General features: G+C 38.4%; 1 protein-coding gene across 2 annotated transcripts in view; it reads right to left on the bottom strand.

Annotated features, from left to right (window-relative positions):
* pdlim2 (PDZ and LIM domain 2 (mystique)) overlaps positions 1–23,127 on the bottom strand; it is a 76,280-nt gene that overhangs the window by 23,421 nt on the left and 29,732 nt on the right. For both annotated transcript variants that reach the window (XM_056246680.1, XM_056246681.1), the window contains exons 4-6: positions 17,750–17,813; positions 15,362–15,510; positions 12,045–12,117 (exon numbers count right to left, since the gene is read on the bottom strand). In XM_056246680.1, the coding sequence (XP_056102655.1) occupies positions 12,045–12,117; positions 15,362–15,510; positions 17,750–17,813 (286 nt within the window). The remainder of the gene's footprint in view (positions 1–12,044; positions 12,118–15,361; positions 15,511–17,749; positions 17,814–23,127) is intronic.

The following is a 23,127-nucleotide window of genomic DNA, read 5'->3' on the forward strand; positions in this document are numbered from 1 at the left end:
TGAGCTCCAATAATGGCTCATTTTGTGGGATTGTTTTGAAAGTAAAAATTCTTTAAATAATTTTTTTTTTTTTACTCGAATTCCTAGAAAAGTCATGTAAATTCATTGGTAATAAAAAGGTTAAACATTCAGTTATTGAAACTCCTAAAATTATGGAATTTAATTATTTGAAAATATTCCATTTAATTAAACAATTATTGCATATTATAATATAACACTCCTGGAACACACACAGAAGTACCAGAAATATATTTGAGGGCCTTCAAATACTGTCTTAGACTATGGGATTTTGGTACAAGAAAAGTGACCCAGTGCAGATCTGTGTAAGAACCCATTTTACCCAGTGTAAAATGTGGCAGAACTTCTCTTGTTGATACCATGTTCAAAATAAAGTGCAGAACTAAGTGAAGGGTTCAAAATACTCAAAAGTAGACCTCTTTAAAGAAAAAAAAGGAAAGAATGTCAAATGGCGCTCAGAGACGCAAGTACTCCGCTGGTGGTACACCTACAATGGTTTGGTGGTTGATGCATAATGACTATTGGTGTCCAACTGGATTGCAGTTTTTCCATTTATGTGAAACGTGTTTTACAGTCTCACATTCAGAAATAAATACTGCCAGAAGACTAAAACGTCATGTTGTAAACAAGGTGAACTGGGACATTTGCATTTGTGTGGCCAGAAACTGTGATACACAAAAAGTTAACAGAAGAACAATGCCAAGGGCATATTTTCAAAGTACGCCACAAGGAATTCAGTGTGCACACGGTGGACGAAAACGGTGCTACCATAACAGCCTCAGAGTGCATAGGATGCTGGACAATAGCAGCACACACTTCTTTTCCAATGAAGAAATGTGAAAGTGGTCCAACTATAGCCGAGAATCAAACTCATTAGGCATCTGGTAATCATTAGGAGCTTGTTAAAGCTGTGGACTTCATGAAGATTAGTATGGCCCCCAACCTCCTTTCCACACTTGAATCTAACCCCAGAAAGAGGAAAACTGTGACATAAACAGAGACAGACTCAGTCACCACTAGTTACCATGTCTGGCTGTCCTTAAATGGATGGTAGTTAGTCCTAAAAACAGAAAAATAAATGGAAAACAATACAAAGGATTGAAATGCTTCACATAATAATAATAATAATAATAATAATAAGTTTAATTTATATAGCGCCTTTCCCAAGCTCAAGGACGCTTCACATTGACAGTAAATAACAAGCAGTTTACACATAGATAGACAGACAATGGGCATTTGCCCAGTCCAAGTAATGAGCGATTGCAGTTGCAAATCACATTACAGTTACAATACAAACATAAAACAGGGCAACGAACATTAATTACAGACAACATAGTGGGCAGTTAGAGTGAAGATGCAGTAGAATTATTGGAACCTAGGTTAACATTGTGACTGTATCAAAGTACTGACACATGTACTGTAAGTCATAGCTAAGTCATAGTAAGTCGAGCTTGAACCACGTTAAATGTCAGTTCAAGTCGTGACATCAAAGTGTGTACATTCAGAATATATGTACCATTAAACGGTCCTAAAGGTTGAAATAATACACATTTGAAGCGATACAAATAGTAATTCACCGTAACCATGCTTTTATTCCACTGAAAAGAGGGTATGCGTCCAAACACAGGCATGATCTGTTGTACGGTCTACAGTATGAAGAATGAACAGGAAAGAGACAACAAAAGAAAAACAACAGTTATTGAATTAAAGCTCAAAGTCTGGCCCGGCGGCTCTGCATCACTCATGCTAATAGAGATAATGATCTCCATCTAAACCATGCCGGACAGTTGGAGCTTATGGAGTAATTAGTGAGCTTTATAAACCTCTGCTTGATAGGAGCCACCTGGATGAACCGTGTCTCCTGTTCTCTGCTACTGGTCTCAGAATCACTTTCTTTGTCTGTCTGCCTTCTGTTTAATTTGCTGTTTGTGTCTCTCCACCTCTTTACTATGCATGGTGTGCACGCCGAAATTGTGTACTGTTCTTATGAAAATTACATTATGTGGACTGTCTGCGAGCAGAAGCAGAATGCAGACAATAGAAATATACTTATATCTTGAACAGTATAAGAAATACTAACATATACTAATATACGGCTTTAGAAATGACTAAATTAATATAAATAAATACAAATAATAAACCTCTGGAATACAAAAGTGCTTTAACTTTGTTATTTTGTTGTGTGTGTTATTGGAAAAACAAGAGTCTTACAGGTTTTAAACAATATGAGAGAGAGGGTATGACAATTATAAATGAAAAATATCATACTCATGTTGTTTCAAATCTGCATGTTTAATTTTTTTCTATGATTTCTCTTTAAAGTGTAATTTTTGGAACAATATTTGGAGCCTGATGTGACAGAGCAAGAGAAAGATTCTTGGTTACCTCGACAATATATGGAATGTTGCCAGTCCATTCAGGTCTATTCAGTAAAACTGCACTAAAATCAGGCCCCATCTCTGCACGAGCAAAAACTGCCCCATAAACCCCAGCAGGTTTAGGTCTTTCAGATCAGTTGCCATGGGACGGTATGGTGACTCTGATATGGTAAGAAACCTCTAGATTTATCAACAGCAGACTATTAGTGTCTAACACACTTGCAAAGTTCAACACAGAGCCGCCATGTTTTCAAGTCCAACCTGAAATAGTACTTTGTCCCTGTGGAGCGTCTCAGGAAGCGAGAAAAAGGAAGAGAGGTGGGAGGAGGAAGACAGACCAAGCCAAAAATGATTTTAGTCAGTGCTCTGGAAGCGCAAATCTTATTAAATCTTCCCCGAGAAGCAGTCTAAGGAAGAGAGGAAGCTGACGGGTAAGAGACTTGTTTTGAGGCTGGGACAGCAACTGATCGACCGTCTGCTGCGGGCCAAGCCTTTATTTGTGTTCTGAGGCAGAGACCGCAAGCGAGCGCTCCAGTAAACCACACCCCCTGAACGAGTGTGCTCCAGCATGCACAAACACGCATACACACACACACACACACACACTGGATGGTCTCCCATCAAACACAAAATAGAGGGTGAACCCATCTTTATTAGAGTACGGCCACTGATTGAGAGAGGAGATATATGCCAGTATTCTGCCACACTGAGTGGAAACAAATGAGAGAAAAATATTTAAGAGAGGAACTTTTTGTAAAGAGAATATAAATATCACATTTGCATATGATACTTCTGATATTTTCATTATATATGGGTAAGAGTGTGCGTTTGCACCCGTGATAGATTGAAACTACCGTATTTTCTGTAAAATAATTGGCACCGGCTAAAAATCTGGGCGTACTATATCCGCTATGCTGTTGTGGTCATGTGACCTACCAGCATGAGTTCACTTCCATTCATAAATCCTCTCCCATGGGATAGTTAAGTGTCCATCGAATGCGCACTTCAGAATCTCGGCAGAAGTAGTAGGTCATCCGGGCACTTTTCACCTACTGTCTTTTCGCCTCACTACTGGTGTACTGTTTTTCGCATGCTATATAGTAGGGAAGTATTTGATTTCAGACGCAGCGTACATAGAGTATATATGCAGGCAATATGGTCGCCAAGTGAGCTTTAACATTGTATTTTAGTGCACAATATTTAGTTAATCATTCTATAAGTCGAAAGCAGTGACAGCAGTGTTTAAGAATGAATGTTAGTTGTATTTAGTATGATGTTCTCAGTTTGTGTAGTGCCGTCACCTTAAATGTTTTCTTTCCAGATAAATACTGCTCTGTAGAAACTGCTTAGATTGTAAGTACATATATATTTAAAAAGATATTATGGTTAGATGACTTCAATGATGTAAAATGCTTTTCTATAAACAGTAGCTTATATTGCAGCTATTTTTGAACATGACCATTGTATCTATTTTTAACCACATTAATTTAGCTCGCAACTTTTGAAAGCAGTTTCAGAACTTTGTCAACACTGTCCGTGCACAGGTACTTGGGTAAAAGCAGGCATAAACTGTGCGATTTCAGCAAGGTTACCATCTCACACTGTACAAGTAGATCACATACGATTTAAAGCCAAACCTCACGATTTATGTGCTCACACTATACAGTCCGATCGTCGAGCTGCTACTTGACTGCTCACACTATAATGTGTGAAATATGCGCGATAACCACCGTGATGGGTTGCGCTGATAGACCATGATATTGAGTATCCAGAGATATCGTCAAAAGCATCAGCTATCGATATCAAGAGGATTTACCATTTCCAATTTATGTATTCAATTATTATTATTATTATTATTATTATTAATATTAAGATTAGGCCTACTTTTATTTAATTAAAAATGTATTTCAAAAACAACTTGTTTAACAAAAATTGTATTGTTTTCATTACATAGGCCTAAATGGGCCACAAGAGAAATATTAAGAAAATTAATTAAGACAGTTATATACCGTTATCAGCATATGTTGAAGTAGGATTTATCCCTCGTTGTCTCTGAGAGAACACGCACCGAAAGCTCGTCAGTTTTTACTTTCACTTTCTGTAGTGAATAATTGACTGGGGTTAGAAACTTCTTCACCAGGATAACTCTCGCGCAAAGTTTGCACATTGCTTGTGTGATATCCACTGACTCACCTTCATGGCTTAAATGGAAAAAATTCCAATATTGCCACATGGCAATTTTCTTTATCACCAATTGCAAAATGATAAACGGTTCACATTTCCAGTGATAATAAAATTAAGTAATTATTAAAATAAATGAGTAAATAAAGTGAAGGTGAAACAAGTAAAATTACTGATCAAGTAAATGAATAAAAGAGGCGCCGGTGTACACGAAGGTGGCTTGGAGGACGTGGGTTATGGTTTGTCTATTTTGCAACACGAACCGGAGGTAAATTGCAGCTAGTTTGATAGCTAGTTTATAGATCTCCCTCTTTTAATTTTCTTTCTTGCTGCATTAAAGATGGAATGGTTTAACTTCTGTTTTCTCGCAGGTGCAGTGAGGGAAAAAACAGAGTTTAGACTAATCGGTTCGCTGCTCTGCTTCAACTGTGCGATTCCCTCATGAGGGGAGACCAAAATTTCTGACATGCCAGAAATTCATCTGACCATCCGATTGCCGGTTGAGAGAGGTTAATTGCCTCTCGCTTCCCTCTGTACACTGCACGACAAACGCCGCACAACAAAGCTGAAAATCGGCCCGACTCGAGTCGCACAAGACAGAATGTGGCTCAAAATCGGACGAAAAATCGCACAGTGCATGCCCAGCCTAAACCAGCTTGGTGCATTGCTTATTTTTATCTGAACCCTTAAGCCCTTTCACAGGATGAGGCCTGCCACTATGGCAACCCTCAGCAACCACAAAACAGTCACCACAGGCAACCCAGCTGGGTGATCGGGCACTAATAGCAATGGAACAGGGAGTAATCCGTTACCAAAGCCACTCTAGGTTTGGCTGCACATCTCCCTCCCAAGAGTACCATAATCAGCATGGGCATATCCTAATGGACTGAACACTTCTCTCCACCCACTGTTTTCCTGTAAACAGGAATATTCCCAAATGACAGCCCGCGGAAGGATGAGTGGAAGGCTGAGGAGAGATGGTAGATAAACTGTTTGCTGATATGTCGAGTACTTTCTATTGACCATATAATTCATAAATATGGCAAGAGCTGGTTGAAATCATCAGTTTGGTCATTTCCCAAAAGAAAAATTAGTTCCTAGATTCATTGACTCAAGGTTCATTTCTACAGTAGAAATTAAACTAGACATCCTCCAGCACAACTATATGCTTTGCTTGTTCTCAGTTATTGTATGTCTAATTTTTCCACAAGATGTTACATAAAAAGACGATCTGCCAAAATAAGCTGCAAAGTTGACCAAACTTTAGCTATGTTCCAAAACCAAGTGAACGGTCATGCAACCTTGCAAATGGTAAAAGCTTTATTCTCACGGTTACAAAGCAAAGGTTTTAACAGTAAAAGATTTGGAGACAGTGATTCATGCATTTATTTCCTCCAGGCTGGATTATTGTAACCTTGGTGTGGCTAAGTCCTCCTTATCCTGCCTACAATTGGTACAAAACGCTGCCGCCAGGCTTCTTACTGGAACTAGGAGGAGGGAACATATTTCGCCTGTTCTTGCTTCGCTTCATTGGTTGACGGTCGAATACCATGTTAAGTTCAAGGTTTTGTTGTATGTGAATAAGGGGTTAAATGGCCATGCTCCTCACTACATTACAGGTCTTCTTAAGGTCTTCAAACAAGTTGATGCTGACTGTGCCACGATCTAGACTGAAGTTAAAGGGTGATCGTGCCTTTTCTGTTGCTGCTCCACGTCTGTGGTATGATTTGCCGGAACACTTAAGGCTGTCTTCAAATGTTGATAGCTTTAAATCCTCACTAAAGACTTATTTTTTCTCTCTGGCTTTTAGTTCAATTTTATGAATTTGTGTGTGTTCCTGTTTGTTTATGTATTTTATAGTCTGAAGTGATTGTACAGCACTTTGGTCAGCAGTGGCTGTTTTAAATGTGCTCTAGAAATAAAAGTGCCTTGCAGCGCCGCTCTGCTCATACGGGTAGCATGAATACTGTAACCTGGTAATATGGGTGCCAGAATAAATACACAAAACAGGCCTAAGAGTGATGTAGCCATTATGTTCAAGCTTCTGGAAAACTTTTTTTTTCTGCTAGAACAGGAAGTAGATTCAAAGGCACTTTGTGCAGTTTTTCAACAGAAACATGATCAGTCTTCCTCCCTTACAACCCTTCTAGTCTCACTCATGTCTCATCGTCTATCACTCTCACAGAATGATGGAGAGGACGAAAAGGCAAAAAAGAGAGCAACTGAGAGAGAAGTGGAAAAGAGGAGAGTGGTACAATGGCCGCCTCTGTGCATGTACAGCCGCCTGAACGTGAGGAGAGGAGGGAGAAGCGGAGGGTCTGACCAAAACGAGCAGTGTGGAAAGGCAAGAATGAGAGAGAGAGCGAGAGAGAGAGACAGCAAGCAGGCGGGATGAATAAGGCCTCCTCAGCCCATCTCCACCAGGCTCAGCCGCACAAGGACAAGCCTGTGCCTCAGAAGGGCGAGAAAACCAACACCACACACCTCGAACGATCGGTATCAGAGCCCTTATTGTACACACCACTTTTCCCAGGATACCCTACACCCCCCGAAGCAGGACTAATGGATATTCCTGCTATCTTTTCCTCCCTTAGCTCACTCTCTGGAGATTATACCTCTACCTGAACCACACTTAAAGATCACAAAGGACCATTAGAGGAAAAAGACCCCCTGCGCCAGGCACAACTGGTGTACAGATGTGTGTATACATGAGTATGAATGTAACAGACAGTGTTGTGGAGAAACTAAAAGTGGAGACGCTACCAAGTATTTCAGTAGCGTGACTGATTTTAGGTTAACAACTTAAATACTGTTTTTTTAAATGCTACAAGTGAATTTAGGCATCACATTAAAATGTACAGAAAACATTTAACAGTATTGATCAATTTGTGTTTTTAAAGATTAACTAAGTTACCGATAGATGGTGGCAAGGTCAGAAATGGACTTTTCCATCAAGGGGCAATATTTGATTTACAGGGGCATTTTTTTTCCCCCAAGTAAATTTTTAGTATTTCCTTATTTAATACATCCGTGTTGTCTTATAATTAAATTATTGTATTTATTTACTTAACTCAATCAATCAGAACACTATAGATTGTTGCCAATAAAATTCTCTCCAAAAGTCATCTTTATACTGCAAAGGACGTACAGCAGCTGCATCTGATATGCCATGTACAATCACACAGACTGCTCAAAGGTATAGCATACAACAATTTCAAAACAATTTCACTTTAATGTGCTTAAATACAGTAGCTTCAGTGCATTTGTTGTTATTAGCTCATAGTATAGCTAACTTCTTTTACAGATAGGTAGCTGGACTGTAACTTATCAAGCTATAGTTTTAAAGTGTCCAATGCAGTGGTTTAGGTTGATCCAAACACCACCTGATGAATTATATATATATAAATAAAATGTAAATTCATGCCCCGGTTACACTTAAATGTATCAAATTTTCCTAATTAATGTTCCATTTATTAAAGCCATGAATAAATGTCATCAAGGTAGTGTTTTTACACATATTTACATTTATTCCAAAATTCCAAACTTAAAACAGTAACAATTTAAACAATATGATGTTCAGCTGTTCTTTTTAATAGTTTATTTGTTTTCATCAGTCATCAAGCTTGGTAAACAATGTCACAGACACGATGATGTACCTTTAATTCCAGCAAGCTGATTGCTCACTAAAAAACCCAGCCATAATGTTTTCATGTCATTGCAAGTTTGATTTTGACGTGACTTAAAGCGATGATATTTAAGTGGCAGAGTTGTTTACTTTTTAATTAGTCTTCTCAATAACGGCATAATTTTGTTCATTCAGGCCGATTCGTAAAAACGTAGGAACTAATATTCAATCATGGCGCGATGGAGGCTTTCCCCCATTCATTATCAATTACCCCCCATAAAACCCAGCGCATGCTTTAGGAGGTCAGATAAAAGTCAATGGGCTCTGGGGAGGCAAGAGACGCGGACTCCCGCTGTAACTTTACCTGCGGGTGTCGCTGTCGAACAGTGTTACTTTAGAAAAACAAGTGATTTATACACTTTTTAATAGCACATTTTGTAATATTTGTGTTGTTTTAATTTTGCAATATGGATTTTCTCATCCAATCATTTTGAGGCGGCACTGCCTTTCTTGCCTCCTTGGAGAAAACACCCCTGCTAAAAACATGTACTTGTAAGTACAGAGAAAGAAAACTCATTTGGTGCGCAATGTGCTTTCCATTCATTTCTACAGCCAAACCGCACAAAACGAAGAAACTCTTTGCGCCAATCATGCCACACAATTTCAAAATAATGTGTGTAAGATGTCGGAAAGATCACCACACACACCACACATTATGCCAAGACTCTGTGTTAAATGCTGGAGCAAACTAAGACTAGAAGAATGCAAGTTTTCCCTGAAGAAAAAGAGAGGAAGGAGTAGGACTGAAGGGATTCCAGTCTGAGGATGAAAAACGAGGAGAGAGCTTGAACAGATCTTAAAATTCCAGTAGAAATATGTGAGGCAAAGATCCTAACCCTCTCTGGCATCAAAGTGCCTTTTGGGATCTAACAAATACCACAATTATACTAGAGTCCCCCACAACAGACCGTCATGACAGACGAACATAAAAGACTCTGAGCCCACTGATAGTAAAGAGCAAGCCGACTGTTTATGTGCATGTTTGCGTGTCCAGTGTATCTGACCACAGACGTGGCAGCAAATCAACCCTGCTGCTACACCTCATTGGCTGCTTCCTTGTTTCTGCCTTTCAGCATCATTTAATACAGAATTTCCCTTATACATCTAGTCCATTGTTTGGCATGGCTAACTTCATCGCTCCACTAAAACGGCCTGCTCTATAGCTAAACAATCTAAACAACAGATGCCGCTGTACCTTGTAACATGCATGTTATGAGAGAGCCTAAAAAGAAGAATGAGAAAAATGTTTTGATTGTGCAGAGAGAGATTGAGGGCTATGAGCAGAAGGTGACGACCCTAATTTGGACTGGATTTGTTTCGGCAGTAAATTAGTAGGGTTAACTTGATGGCTGGCTTAGATTTATTGGGAGGCCCAACGTTTGGATGTCTGTGGGTCAAAATAATAGCTGAGATATTTCATACTTCAACAGTGGCATGCAACATGTGCACTGGTGGGATGTCTGTGAGAGAATGTATGATTAGGGCTGCACTATTTTGCCAACAAAAATCCTATTGCAATTATTTTGTCATATAATGTGGTTTGAATTGTAATAATGATAAACCTCTCATATTGCTGATGTCTAGGAAAAATAAAAGAAAAAAACCTAAATTGAAATAAGATGTGCAAAAGCTAAATAAAAAAGAAATGCCTTTTTTCAAAATCAAAAAAAAAAAAAGTTACTCTTTACAGGTGTTCACGCCTACACGCCTACACGCCACACACCAAATCAAAACATACCAGTTCTCCTTGCATTCAGTGTTGTAGTACACAAGTTCAGACAAGACCACGCTGCATCTGAAATCGGATACTTCCCAAATATACAGTACAGTATGCGAAAAACAGTACGCCAACAGAGTAGTATGTCCAAATACAGTTAGAAAACAGTAGGCGAAAAGTACCTGGATGGCTTACTACTTCTGTCGTCTGTCGTCTTAGTCATAAAAAATATGATCTTGGACTCACTGTTCACATGTACCTGGACCTTAAAATGAACATAAATGGTCCACTTCAATTGCAATAGTGTCTCCATGTTATGTCTACAGAGCTAAATCTGTTGAGTGTCTTGTGTCCAGATGAAAACTCAGATTAGACATTTTGGCAACACACCCATGCAGGACTGTATAAATCCAAATGAGATGGCAATCCCCTCTGAACTACATGAGAACAAGTAAATTACACTATCATTTTTGGGCAAACTATTCCTTTAATTCTCATTCTTTCTCCCTGCCTAGTTTTGCATGAATATTTTCACAGCATAACACGTCTATATTGAGACGTTTTGTTGACAAAGGCCAGTGCTCAGTGTCACTATCATCATGCTGGCTTCTCCCAGACCTCCCATGAGTTTCGTTTAGAAGCATTCAAACGGTCATCTTTAAAAGGACCAAACATTTCTGACAGGGGAATTGGGATGTTATTGAGTTTAATAAGCTGTGTCATGAATGTGTGTTTATTTAACATCTACAGCAATGATAAAATGACTGGAATGTCTTCAACCATCAAAGGTCCTGGCTGTTTTTTCCTGCTCTGACATCTGCCTTGTAGAAACATCTATGGGACTGAGCCTTTTACTAAATAGCTGACATATCTCGCAATAACTTTCCCACAAACTTTATTTGCTCAATTTTAGTTTTTGGGACAGGCTCTGGAACGCTTTCCCTTCAGATTATTGCCCGTTCTCCCATCCCATTTTTTATATATCCCCCAAGATGCTACAGAATCAGTGTAGCAGAGAATAGTGGAGCAGCACAAATAAGTACAATAAAGATCTCATGGGCACTGCACTACTTATGATGCTAATAAACCTGAGGTTAAAAGAAGCTACAAGAAAGGTCAACCACATTGTTTCAATGATGTTCTAGATTAACCATTTCCAGGTTGCACTCCCATGAACATCAGCATATTGAGGTGACCTTTTTGAGTTTATGTACTCACCACCCCCTATGAAAATATTGGAAATGCTAACCCTTTTATTGCAAACGGTTTTTACGGATGGAAATCGTAATCTCATTTCCTGTGTGTGCGATCCTGGAGCTTGCTGTGAAGAGGCATCCCAGTTAAATTGTGCCACTGAAAACCTGCTTTTCCCATGAAGTCATATATAGGCAGCGACTAAAGGGATTTATGGGGCACATTTCAGGAGCAGAGCAAAGCAATCCTATTCCGTGAGAAGACTCAATGTACCATGTACTACGAACATGAACACATGAAAGCCCCTCAGAAGCATTAGGCAGAACTAACATCAATTTTCCGCTGCAGATCCCATCAACATTGAGACTTATCATACCTCATCTCACCAACTTCACTTGCTCGTTTTTGACAACTTGTAATACATCCAGTACTGATTCACGAGTAGTATAATAATTAAATACGAACTGCAAAATATATTTGTTTATATTAAAAATGTATAATCCTAGAAAATATGATATTGATGACTCCTCTTGTTCATATGGGTATATGCACGTTTTGTGTTTGTTTAGGACATTGTGTTGTCTTTTTCACATCTGACTGAAACTGGTACAAGCAGAACCCTCAGTTTTTCACAACCTAAGACATCCTGCAATCAGAGCTCCAGATCTCTCCTCACTTGTGTGAAGGCTACCGGCTATTTAAAAAAAGAACAAGCCCTTCAGAATGTCCTGCCCTGACTTTGTTTCAATAGGACATACATCAACACAAAAGAATACTTGTCAAACCATTTCATGGAAACATTATAGGTTAATTTGTTCATTTGTCATTTGTTCTTGGGGTTTATATAAAAGAGTTCAGAGAGTGATTGTACCTGAGAGAGGGGTCGGGACAGTCTGTGACTCTGTACGTTCTTCTCTTCTGAGGACCAGGAATAGAGCTGCAGGCTGAAAAACAAACAAAATTTAGCTTAAGTACACCCTACAAAGAACATGGGACATTTCTGAACTGGTGTTGAATTCAAGAACACTTTGAAGCAAACTACAGTTGACATGAAATGGGTTGCAGTTACATGAACTTGAGGCATATAGTTTTTTAAACAATTCAGAAGGCAGAAACTGGACCAAGAAACTCAAGAGAAGTAAACAAGAATGTGAAACTACACAGACATGTTAGAGAAAAATCATGAGTCACAGGCACTTACCTCTACCAGAATTATTGTATAATATACACTACCATTCAATTTGTGGTCAAAGTTTTTTTTTTTTTTTTTTATACTTATAATATTTTTATTAAGAAAAATAATATTCTATTCAGCAATGTATTAAATTGACCAAAAGTGACTAATAAAGTTAAACAATTTCTATTTCAAATTTTATTTTAATTCTAATAATTTAAGAATTCTTTTTTTTTAAAATGCAGGCACAACCATTTTCAACATTGATAATAATAAGAGTATGAGATCATCAAGCTCACTTGTCATAAATATTACTTTAGTCATACTTTTACTGAGTTTTTTTCTCATTTTAGAGCCTGTTCTAGTACCAGTGCACTTGCAAATTAAGTAAATTTTAAGTAAAATATACCTTGTGTTACACCGAAGAAAATAAGTAATAGACACTTGAGAGCATCACGAGGGTGAGCAAATGACAGAATGGGTGACTATCCCTTTAGCCTTGAAATGATAGAATTTAAAATCATACAGCGTAAATTGTAATGTACAACAATGATCTTATTGGCTGGGCGATATCAAAAGCAACAAGTTATTGTCTCAACGCCATGCTGTGCTGTAATGCATTTGCCAGCTTAATCCAAAATTCATTAATCTAGTTCATAATCCATCGCTAAATCTAATTAAATGAGCTTCATCAGCAGTGACATGTGGAATGTGCTGCAGTCTGTCAGGGGTCAGACATTTACAGTGTTAAGTCTGAGAAGAGCAGGTAAAGAGAGAGAGTGTGTGTATGTGTGTGTGTGTGTGTGTGTGTGTGTGTGCATGTGTGTGTGAGTGCGTGCATGTGCGCATGTGTGAGAGAGGACTTCAGGAAACAGACAAACGAACATTTCACCTGCAGTCAAGCACTGAGCTATGACCCACTCATCAACCATGTGCCGACTCTACTGGAAACCTAGTACACAAAAAAAAGATCTCCAGAAGGAACTTCTTGAGGAAGCAGAGGAGTCTTAACATGTCTCCTGTAGAATAACTTTACGATCTAAATCTCTAATCATAAAGTTCCCTTTGTCAGTTGAATTTAAAACTGCACTGTCTGAAACTGCATCTATTTTGTTCACCCAAAAATGAAAATAGCAAATTGCATGCCCTTATACCATTCCAAACCCGTATGACTGAGAATGTCCAAGCTGCTCTTTTCCATACAATGGAAGAGAATGATGGCAGAGATTGTCAAAGGCAATATTATTAAATCCCAATATACTCACTGCAAAGTTATTTCTCTCTCTTCTCTTTGGGCTAAAAATAACCGAGCAGCGGTACACTGTTAGCAAATATCCCGATGCTGCGGAGCAACATTTAGATAATAAAATGTGCGGCGCACTTTCCTCTCAGTAACAAAAACAACAACAACAAAAATCACAGCAGTGAGAAAACAACTGTTAAGAAAGCACTGATCATAGCGATATTTTTGCACCAGCTCTGCAATTCGGCACTATCCAGTCAAGTCACGTGATGTTATTGTTACCACGATAGCACTTTAAAGCTGCTAAAAAGCAATCTGTTGTATATAGTATTAAACATGAAGAAAAAAAAAAACAGTACCAGTATCACTGTCAAGTAGAATTACAACCATAAAGCAGCTCTCCAGTGTGTTCATGTTTTTAATCACATCTGACCTTGATGGACTGAACAGGAGAATTAAACCAGAGAAGATTTCCACGTCAAATGCGGAGCCCCAGAACACACCAACTGTACCCGTTACGTAATAGTCACAGACCAATGGTAGTTTGAAGGCGTTTACCAGCGATAGTGAACTTTTCTGGAAAGTGTGATTTGGCAGGAAGTTTTGAACTCTAGGAAAACTACAAACGAACTTTGTTTTGGACTGATTTTGTTCAAAATTACATCAGACCAGTCTGTTCTTTGATTCCTAAGTATATCGGGGCCTTTAGTCAATAATGACTTAAATTTTAGTCTATTCTAGATGTCCATTTTCAGTTTAATGTTTCATAAATAGCTTCGGGTCTGTAACTAAAGAGAAATATCATATGGGTTGGTGGAAAAACAACTGCAGTGTTTTACCGCTGCAGTCAACAAAATTTATTTTGAAGTGAGTTCGAGAGGAATATGTGACTTTTACACCTGTTTATCCATCAAAGTTTTATAATTGGTAAGTATGTGCTTTTTCTCTTTTGCAGTGTGCTGACTGCTGAGGGGGCCACTGTGTCTTGATGAAACTGTTTGTTTACTGATCGTTGCATGCAATCCTAAAATACAGCATATTGCAAAAATATATTTCCTGTGAGAAACGGACTTTGGGTTTGTGTCGGGCTTTAAATGTAACTGTACTGGTCAAGTCATATTAACCAATATCGGTTACGGGCTGAGTTCAGGCTTCAATTTAAAGCCTGTGCAGACCTCTAGTCAATCCCTCACTCAAATTTTAACATATACCTTCAGGAGACTTGGAATACAGCACACAAGTCATTTGGCCTTACTTTTAGTGTTCCTGGAGCTTGAAAGCCGTAGTTACAATCCACTTTAAATGCATGTAATAAAGCAGCTTGTACATTCTTTTAAATATCTCTTTTTGTTTTCAACAGAAAAAAAAAAAAGCATTTGCTGAAGGTCTTAATATCAACTAATTTCAGTCATCCAATCTACTCTTAATTAATGGATTGAATTTTCTTAGCAAACATTTCTGTTACAGAAATACTCTCTCTGTTTGTACAGCTGAACATTTGAAGTAATTGAGAAATTAAAAGCACGGTATAAAGCATCAGTCATGAAAACATCAGCCGAGTGCTAGAACATGATTCCCTAGAATCTTCATGGAACATTGATCCTACAGTGCTGTCCTTTACATTATCAATAATACTGAAGGACCACAAAGAGAAAGCATGCTTATTTAAATGTCCATTGCCAGCAAGCAATCCTGTATAAACAAATCCATCTTGTTGTGTTACTGTTATAGTAGCAGACCTCAGAACTCTACTAAAGTTGTTCAGTTGTACCTCTTATTGGTGGGTGTGATCCTGCCCCCTTTGCGGTCGGGGCTGGGTGGAGGCTCAGGTGAATATGGGCCAGGAGACAGAGACGCTGGGCTGGAGATGGTGTACTCTCTGTAGTTCTGGTTCTCATCTCGACTCACCTGCACAGCCTCCTGCACATCCAAAGGGAAAAAACACAGATCAGTAAAAGATCCTCCTCTTTGAATCACACAGTTTTGACTGGTAAACACGGGATATGTTGATCAAATGTGAACATTATGTGGTGACGACCATCCATCTCTAGCCCTGGGCCTTCAGGTCTTGCTTATTGTTAAACCCTCATGTGTGCCTTCTTCACAATGTCGTTTCTTCACAAGTTCTCACATGGTCGTATGGAAGGACTACGAGACTTATGGGGCTCCCAATCCTTCCGATCCTAGTATCTGTTACAACAGAGGCCCGTCAGCAGCCCCTTTAGCATTTAAAAGACAGGAACTCTGTCTGATTTATAACATTCCCAAGTTCCTTTCTCATGTCACGGATGCAGACATGCAGAATTATTGCCGTACAAAAATGATAAATTATTCTTGAAAAAAAAAAATGGGGGAAAAAATGTCTTATTTGAGCTCTACTTGACAAACTATAAGTCTTTGATAAGCAGATAGTGGTCCACCTTCTCTTAATGGATACCAGGCATGCTTCAAATCTGAGAGATCCAAACACTAAGCCTTGGGTCAGTGGTTTAGTAGAGTAGCAGCGCACTCACGACAGGCCAGTAACAGCGATGGACTGCTGTTTTGTTGCTTCTTGCACTCAAAGCAACATTTTGAAACATTTTGAAAAAAGAAAAGGACATTAATAGGACATTAGATGCCAGCTAATTCAATACAGTATACACTACCGTTCTCACCAAAGCTGCATTTATTTGATCAAAAATACAGTAAAAACAGTAATATTGTGTAGGATTACAAATGAAAAATAACATTTCTATTTTAATATATTTGTATATTTGTAATTTATTCCTGTGACGGCAAAGCTGAAATTTTTAGCAGACATTAATCCAATCTTTAGTGATCTTTCAAAAATTACTCTAACATACTTTTTTTTAGCAATGTTGAAAACAGTTGTGCTGCTTAATATTCCTGTGGAAACCGTAATACATTTTTTCAGGATTCTTTGATTAATAGAAAGTTCAAAAGAACAGCATTTGTTTTAAATGGATTTTTTTTGCAACATTATAAATGTTTTTTACTGTAACTTGATACATTTTATTAATAAATTTCATTTAAAAAAAATACAAAAAAATGTACGGACCCCAAACTTTTGAACTGTAAAATAATATTGTGGTTCCCAAACTAGGCGTGCATGCAGAGTTATAAAAAGGGGGGCGTGACAAGGCTAAGGGATGGGTTAGGGATGTACAGTCAGCAGATTGCTATAGAAAAGAAACTGATAAGAGCCCACTGCGAAATTATGCCGCTTATGTGGCACAAAATATGACATTTTACATCTTGACATTTTATTCTCAAGATGACTCATAGTACCAGTTTGAGCAGTTTTATTTTTGCCAGGTAAACGTAAAGTAGACGATGAATCTACTCCAAACATCACAACTACCAAAACAACATCAGTATTGAGTGGTACGATGCGACCAAAGCAGATAAAACCCTTTGTAATCATTGATGCTGTCTACTGGATGCAGTGCGAGGTGACATGACAAATTTCCGACAGTAAACTGATTCCCCGTTCTATTTCTGATGTACTCCAAGCACTCGCGCAACTTCTGACAGAACAAAGGACAAATGGATTTGGAGCGTTCGCTTTGTTGCGTCCAGTGTAGACAGCCTCAAGACAAGAAAATATGACGCAGCATATCACCCTCTGTTTTACCATTCAGTGGGTGATGAAAAGTACCACAGGGTGCTTCGTGCCATTTAAAATATTAAATTCAGCATATAATTATAAAGACACAATGGCATAAACAAATATTCAAGATTAACTTGAACAAAAAGCAAATACCAAATCTGTGACTGAAGAACAACTACATTTAAATAATAATAAAAAAATATATTTTAGCCACTCCTCTCCCTCTTACAACCTTTGGTCATAAGCACAGGCCCTTTGCATGAGTCAAAAATGATTCTGTCATTTACTCATAATCATGTTGTTTCAAACTTGTCTGACTTTCTTCTGCTGACTTTTTCTGAAGAATGTTGGTAACACTTTGAATCTTTTTTTTTGTCCCCTTTTGACTTCCATTGTATGGACACACACACACCACACACACCTTAAAATACCGTACCATATGTTCCACAGAAGTCAGTCAGTCATACAGGTTTGGAATGACTGAGTAAATGACCGAATTAATTTTTTTTGGTAAACAAACCCTTTGACATTTGTTTTTTTACTGACCTGGAAGCGGCCAACCAGTTGTTCTGTGATTCCATTTGTCTGACCAGGAGTAGGAGGAGCAGGTCTGTGTGGAAAGATTCAAACATTAATACAAGGCATTTTATTTTAGTATTAAAAGGATCAGTGTGTTTAAAACCAAAATCTGTAACTTTAGTGCAAGTTAATCTGGGTCACTTTCTAAGCATAGTTTTATGATTAAATTTCTGGACAAATTTGACAACCAGGAGATGCAAGCATGTTTTATAAGTCAGATAGAGTACGTTCCTATGAAAAAGTAGCTGGATAAACTTAAAACTAAAGGAAAGAAAATCTGATGTTATCCTGAGACTTTTTCGGCTACCAAGTAAATCTGACAAAGAACCACATTGGAATCCCCACTGCCTTTCTTCAGGAACTAAAGGTAGTGACATTTTCTTTCTCATCTGGAAGTGCAGATACTGGTACATTTAACAAAATGCAGAATGATAATGAGCGTGAATACAAGTTGATGAAATTCAACAGAGAAAAGACAGACTTGTTTAAATACATTAGCAGAACTCGTGACCAGGAAGCACCACATGTCTGAAAATGTTTATTTATCTTAAAATTAATCCCTGGCATGTGTTCGCTACAGAAAGCTCTTTATAGCTTCATGAGCAAGGACTGCCACACAAGGGCCTGATTCAGAGCTGGTGCTCTGCATCTTCAGAAACCAGTCAAACCCTGGAAGGCTTTATTTCTCATAAAGCCAAGATCTGTTTTGGAAAAGTATTATGTTATTTCTTAAATTCTGCTATAAAACACCCACTTGTATTCTTTCACTCCGCCAGTTAGTTAAAAATAAGAATAAAAATTAAATTAAGAAAATGGATTCCCTCAGGCCACAAATCTGGTTAATTTGTTAAACTATTTCCGCTTCAAACTAAACTAGAAGCTTTGGTCCAATGAAGATGCTTGACACTCCTGAAACCCACACTTCATTAAGAGTGCTTTAAACAGTCAGATTTAATCCAGACCTAAAGAAATGGAGTGTTTCCATTCCTGTTAATGAGATGTTTTACTGCGAGGCCAAAGGAGAGCATCCTCCTAGTGATGCCAGCAAAAACAAGACGTGAACAGCCCTGGCGGACACATACATTTGACTCAGCCTCTACCTTTTGCCTTTTCTACTTCCAATTGCTTGATCTCTCTTACTTTGTTTCACTCCATTTCATCCTAATGTCACACTCCCTTTGATTTATTCTTTCCTCCTATTGGATATTCCATTTTCCCCCTTCACAGATTCTTCTTGTCTCTGGCTCAAAGCTGAGGTGGTCTGTAGCTGAGCTTTGGAAGCATCTAAATGCAGAAATATTGTTGATGCGTGGGGTGGTATTTTTAAACAGACTCAAAACAGTACGGTAATACATTATAAACATGACTGAAGCTCTAGTAAAATACTGCACTGTGCTGATGCACAAATCTGTCTCAGCACGACTCCACATCAAACTGCAAAACTAAATTGTTTCCATTAGTGTAGATTAGATAGACTGTGCTGTTACAGTGTCCATGGTTTCTGTTATTTGTTAAAAATCACACTGCAGACATACATTTATGTTCAAACACCATGTAAAAGTGAATTTTGCATAATATGTCCCCTTTAAAAAAGACATTTTCAGAGACAGGAGAAGAGATTCTCTGAGAAGAGACAGTTACACTTGAACGGAAAGATTAACTAAAATTCTCTCAACCTGCCCATCTTGGAGAGTATGCTAACAAACACGTCTTAAGTGAACGTAAACAGTAGAGAAAGGCAGCGCATGTTCAGTATCAGTGTACTGGATCCATGCATTATGTCTTAAAGTGACTGCAGCCTAATATTCCTACTGTGTTTTAATGTTAAATCAAACAACAAAATACAAGAAAAAAAATAATCACACACTGTTTTTGACTGAATAGCTTTTGTAACTTAAAAGAATCTTTATTTAATTTATAGAGCAGATTATACGCAATGTTATTTTACATTTGATTACTTTATTCAATTTCTGTACCTGACAACTACTATTAGATACCTTAAAGCTGAAAAGCACTGTTTATTTTATTTGTATCTTTTTGCTCTATTGTATTTATTTGTGCTGTTTGTACTTGTAGTTTGATTACTTGTTTTTATTTATTATTTTTATTTGACATAGCACAAACCTAACAGCACTGAAACCGTGACCCTAAAACAGTGATAAAAACCGAACCATGAGTAATATGAAACATTACACCCCTAATCTACACTGTACAGATACATACAGTGATACTAGCCCAATAATTCTGTGAAAGCTCAATACTGTTGAGTTGACATAAGAACAAATCAGAAAATAACAATCCTTTTCCAACTGCTTTCACTCTGGTCGATACTCAACACCTCACTCAAAGAACTTGAGAAAACGCTGTTGGAACAGAAAGGCATTTTTACACCGACGACATTCACTTGTGTGCCCCGTTCAGTCCTCAGCAAGGCCATCAGCAAGGATTGAGTGTCAACATATGAGCCTCAGGCCCCGTCCACACTACTGCGTTTTCGTTTAAAAACGGAGACCTTTTGCTACGTTTGCACCTCCCGTCCACACTAAAACGGCAAAAACGGAGACCCAAAACGGAGAAGTTTAGAAACGCTGCCGATCCGTTTTTCGTTTTGAATCTCCGGAGGGCGTTTTAGTGTAGACGGGTCCAAACGGAGGACTTTAGAAACAATGACGTAGTAGAGGCTCACACTCGGCTCTATGATTGGGTGTCATCAGTCATGGCGTATATCTTTGCTAGCAGCTGTTGTACAAGTAAATTCTGCATTTTACAACGCTATAACTGCCTACATGCGCCGGAGTCAAGCTATTATTCGAGCGATCTGTGACAATTCCCGTGTGCAGCGGCGGCGTTGACCGTACATGGAGCGTCGGTTTGGGGTTAACCCAGAGCATGGTGGGATAATTTTATCAATGAAGTTGTGTTTGCACCGGCACGCGCATGCCCAGTGTTGGTGAATGGTCACGTGATCCGCGTTTTCAGTCGTTTTAATGTGGACGGAGATCAATTCTAATACGCAGCTAAAGCGCTGGTGTGGACGGAGATCGTATTCGTTTTAATTATCCGTTTCTAAACTAAAACGCAGTAGTGTGGATGGGGCCTCAGACTAAAGTTTAGCATGATATTGCTGAAGAGGACTCAAACAAATGCAGCAGCATGGCTGATTTCATGCATAAATTCCCAGCAAAATTCTTAGCAAATTCTTCCATACTGCAACATGGTTTCTGGAGCAACTGGACATTTATTCTTTGGAAGGCGTTGCATCAGAGCGTCTTTTTACTGCACTACATGCACTGCAGCACTCTGGTCATATTTTCAACTCACTAGAAATTAAATCATTACGTAGAATCTACATAATGTCACAGAAAAATGTACGATAAAATAAGAAAAGTAAAGAAAAAAAAACCTATAAAACCACATGAGACAGACATCAAAGGGTCTTTACCAGCTGGAGAGTTAGAACAGGAGCCATTAATACTAGACGCTGTAACCCAAAGCCAAGAGTTATTCGTGACAATAAAGAGATGAAGACCTCCTGACCAGTGTTGGGAGTAACAAACCAACTTTAGCAGCAATACCAACTTACATTTTTTTAAAGTAGCTCAGATACTTTCAAAACAATGTACAGTAGCTTTTGCAGTAAAAGGTTTAATGGTGTTCAGGCCTATGTTTTTGTGCGAGTTTCAGTAGGTGCTGATAAACTGATTTGATGCAGTCTGATTTGCAAGAGAAAACACTTTAAAAACAGCTTAAGGAAACTCTCATTCATGCCAACAATTCTTCAAATTCTTCAAACTGAATTCAAGACACGAGTCAATGTCCCTCCACTATTACATAATGTAGGCAAGTTTTTTGGTAGGATGGATTTTTCAGAAAACTAAAGAAACAAGTAGAGCAGGAAACTTCCATAACTCTGTATCCAAGTCTACTAATTTGAACTTAGAGGGCAGACACACACCCTCTTCCTCCAATACTGTGGGCTACAGGAGATACACACACACACACAGTTAGAGTGCCATTGTCGGCCCAGTGTTGTTTCTGGCCTGGTCAGAGACATGAGGTCAGAAGGGAAAAATGTACTCACACGGACACAGGGCATGTGCATGTGTGTGAGAGAGCAAAGGTACAATTGAGGCCAGAACTTTGTTTACTGGTGCTGACATCTAAAGATGAGCAAAATTGCAGACTTCAACTAGTCAGTAAGATTACTGAAAAAGTAGTCGACTAATTGATCTTCTTAAGAAAGTCCTGCATAATTAGACTGGCTTGGGTTCATCTGACCCCAATGTGTTTTAGGGGGCGTTTATGGAACTGGTGTTTAGGAGCAGCTTAATCATATGGAACAAATTTCTAGCTCCTTCAAACATTCAGTTGTTACTGAATTTTGACAAAGACAGTATATATACCAAGACGGATCACTATAAATGGGAGAAAGTGCAATACAGCAGAAAAAGTTCTGCCTCCTAAATAAAAGAGCCAATTGGTAAAGTTTTAACAGCACTGCAGCTGCTATTAGAACCTCTGGTTGCCAATCGAAAAGTGAGTATCCTGAGATGTGCGCTTGGGATTGGATTTTTTAACTATTTGAGCAAAAGAAACAATTAATAATTAATTCTTATTAAAGCTACAGAAGTTATTCAGTCAAGAACAGTGAGAGTGATATTCTCCTTGTTCTTTGATTAACATTAATGACACAGAAGAAATAACATTTATTGGAAAATTCATGTCAGATATTATTGTTGGATTAAAATTAGGGATGTCAAAATTAACGTTAATTTGGTATGGGGGTGGGTTCAGTTTAACGCGTAAAAAAATATTTAATTAATATTTAACAATTATTTTTTCTGTCATCCTATGGCTGCGCTACAGTATATGATCACGCTTTAATTAATTCAAGTGGAAGAAGATGCAAAAATCTGTACTGGTGCGCTGTCTGTGATGCGACTCTCTGTGAACAAACACCCGAAACGCACACAAAGAATACCGCTTCAGATAGCGTGCCACTGCCGCAGTGAGTTCTCTTTCGCACTTGAATGGACAAAAACACAAAGTTATGTCAAAACTCCCAATTTCTTGATTATCCTCGTAAGCACCTTCCCTGTCGTGAGGTCTTAAAGTGAATTGAAGACCTCACGACAGGGTCTTCTGCTGCTGTCTGTCAGCAAATAATTTGCTGACTGCTGACAGCAGCAAATAATCCTGCTGCTGTCTCTCATTAATATTGATCAAAGAACAAAAGACAGAAAATAGCTCACAGCTCTTGACTGAATAACTTTTCTAGCTTTAATAAGGATTAATCTATGCTCAATTTATAATTTGTGCAGTAAAGACTGTGCAATGTTTGATTA

Source organism: Rhinichthys klamathensis, unplaced genomic scaffold (assembly GCF_029890125.1).
Source record: "Rhinichthys klamathensis goyatoka isolate OS25496 unplaced genomic scaffold, OSU_Roscu_1.1 h1tg000040l_1, whole genome shotgun sequence".
NCBI classification, from domain to species: domain Eukaryota; kingdom Metazoa; phylum Chordata; class Actinopteri; order Cypriniformes; family Leuciscidae; genus Rhinichthys; species Rhinichthys klamathensis.